General features: G+C 55.1%; 1 protein-coding gene across 1 annotated transcript; it reads left to right on the forward strand.

Annotated features, from left to right (window-relative positions):
• Positions 1-358: 358 nt before the first annotated feature.
• GJD2 (gap junction protein delta 2) lies at positions 359-2,306 on the forward strand. Its single transcript, XM_005520322.2, has 2 exons — positions 359-533; positions 1,197-2,306. Exons 1-2 carry the CDS (start codon positions 463-465, stop codon positions 2,038-2,040), a joined length of 915 nt encoding a protein of 304 aa, XP_005520379.1. The 5' UTR covers positions 359-462; the 3' UTR covers positions 2,041-2,306.
• Positions 2,307-2,610: the final 304 nt, after the last annotated feature.

Raw genomic sequence — 2,610 nt, forward strand, 5'->3', positions numbered from 1 at the left:
CTTTTTATTGCATTTATTTGTTTGTATTCACCGGAATAATAAAAATGAGAAAATCCGAGCGCTGCTTTTGGCTGCTCTCCACCAACCTGTCAGTGACGCAAGCGGAGACTACTTAAAGGCAGATTAGAGGCAGCAAGACATTAAAGCCAACCTTCCTCCCTCCACGCCGCCGGTCCGCCCGCCGCGCCGCGCCACGATCCGAGCGGGCCGGGCCGTGGCGGCTGCCGAGCTGCGCCGAGCCCGGCGGAGCCGAGCCGAGCCCGGAACCCTCGGCAGGGCTGCGCCTCCAGCCGCCCTCCCGCCGCCGGACTGCGGGCGGTACAGACGGGCTGCTCTTCGGCTTGTTTTCCCTCCCCCTGAAAAAAAAAAAAAAGAAAAAAAAAAAATAGGAGGGGTGAGAAAAAGGCAGAAGTGAAGAGATCCCCTACGCTTGCCAAAGTCTTTGTCTCCGGATGAACAGCGATGGGGGAATGGACTATTCTAGAGAGGCTACTGGAAGCTGCCGTGCAGCAGCATTCTACTATGATAGGGAGGTAAGGGTCGCGGGAGAGCTACGGGGAGCCCGGGGGGGATCCCCTCCTGTCCCAGCGGGCCGGCCGGGAGGTCGGCGGAGTACGGCGGGTCCCGGCTGCGCGGCGCCCTTCGGCCGGGCTCTTTCGGGGTGTGCTGGAGCCCGTGTGTGTGTGTGAGTGTGTGTGTGTGTGTTGGGAAGGCTGGAATGCGGCACGGGGCACGGGGACACGGCACACTCCGCCGTCCTTGTCCCCGAGGAGCCACGCGGCACCGGACGATCGTCGGGGAGACCCCACTGCCATCGGGGTGCCGCTGCCGGCTCATCCCCGCGCCTTTCCCGGCCGTGCCCTCGGGGACCCCAGCGCCCCGCCATCGCCTTTCCGCCCAGGGGCCGGGTGGGGGCCGGCCCGCGGTCTGTGGCACACGGCCGCACCGAGGCCATGCCGCGCAGCCTGCCCGCCCCCCGCGCCCGACCGGGGCCGCTTCCAGGTGCCGGGGCCGGTGCCCGTGCCTGTGCCGGTGCCCGTGCTGGTGCCCGTGCCGGGGCCGGGGCCGGGGCCGGTGCCGGTGCTGCTGCCCGTGCCGGGGCCGGCCCGCGGTGCCGCGGCGCTGGGGCCCGGTCAGCACTGGACAGCTCCCGGCCGCGCGGCGGCGGCGCGCACTGACCGGCTTCTCTGTTGCAGGATCCTGCTGACCGTGGTGGTGATCTTCAGAATTCTCATTGTGGCCATTGTAGGGGAGACGGTGTACGATGACGAGCAAACGATGTTTGTCTGTAACACGCTGCAGCCAGGCTGCAACCAGGCTTGTTATGACCAGGCTTTCCCCATTTCGCACATAAGGTACTGGGTGTTCCAGATCATCATGGTGTGCACTCCCAGCCTGTGCTTCATAACGTACTCCGTTCACCAGTCTGCTAAACAAAGGGAACGGAGGTACTCCACTGTCTTCCTTACCTTGGAAAGGGACCAGGATTCAATGAAGCGTGAGGACAGTAAGAAAATCAAGAACACGATTGTCAATGGGGTGCTGCAAAACACTGAGAACTCCACCAAAGAGGCAGAACCAGACTGCTTAGAAGTGAAGGAAATCCCCAATCCTGCTATCAGAACTACAAAATCAAAGATGAGGAGGCAAGAAGGCATTTCTCGATTTTATATCATCCAAGTGGTCTTTCGAAATGCCCTAGAGATTGGATTCCTAGTGGGACAGTATTTTCTGTACGGATTCAATGTCCCTTCCATGTACGAATGTGACAGATACCCTTGCATTAAAGAAGTAGAGTGCTATGTCTCTAGACCCACTGAGAAGACTGTATTCTTGGTATTCATGTTTGCTGTCAGTGGGATTTGTGTGGTGCTTAATTTGGCAGAACTGAACCACTTGGGCTGGAGAAAGATCAAAATGGCAGTGAGAGGAGTACAGGCAAAAAGGAAATCCATATATGAAATCAGAAATAAGGACCTGCCAAGAATGAGCATGCCTAACTTCGGCAGGACTCAGTCAAGTGACTCAGCTTATGTGTGAGGCTGTGACAGAACTGAAACACTGTGCCAGGTGGAACAGACCCAGATACCATTAGAGAAAGGTACATTGCTTAGGCAAGCATTTTATCAAACCACCAAGAAAGCCATTAAGGTATTGGATCTGCACTTACTGAACTAGCTGCAAAATGCAGTGCTATGTAAAAGACTGAGAAAACAGCTATAAAACCATGCTTGACCTAGCCTTACAGCACAGCTACTATTATTCCTACTTTTCTTTCTAACGATTGGGTTTTATCTGTCAGTGAAGCAGCTTTTTGATCGTCATTAGGATGTTTACAGTTTGAACTGTCTGACTAATTGTTGTAAATGTGTAGAATGTTCATATCAAAAACTCTGCAAGGATACTCTATATGGGGCGGGGTGGGGCGGGGGACACTGTTGCAATGTGCAGGCATAGGCATGTTTTAAAAGGAGGGTAAGCACACTGTAAGGAACCTAACCACAGCTCAGTCAGGATATCTGCGTTCACCTATCTCACAGATGTCTTATTTTGTTTGTTGAAATCACAGACTTTATTCCTGGTGTGTATTACTAGCTATTTTCTATCATG

The sequence above is a fragment of the Pseudopodoces humilis genome, chromosome 7, assembly GCF_049639895.1.
Source record: "Pseudopodoces humilis isolate 2021_Gansu_Grassland_sample_001 chromosome 7, ASM4963989v1, whole genome shotgun sequence".
Classification (NCBI taxonomy): Eukaryota; Metazoa; Chordata; class Aves; order Passeriformes; family Paridae; genus Pseudopodoces; species Pseudopodoces humilis.

What these genes read in the sequence shown, in the direction of transcription:
- GJD2 (XM_005520322.2), top strand. Translation starts at nt 463, where the DNA reads ATGGGGGAATGGACTATTCTAGAGAGGCTACTGGAAGCTGCCGTGCAG. An exon ending in CATTCTACTATGATAGGGAG is followed by an intron (nt 534 to 1,196) that starts GTAAGGGTCGCG and finishes TCTCTGTTGCAG; the next exon opens with GATCCTGCTGACCGTGGTGG.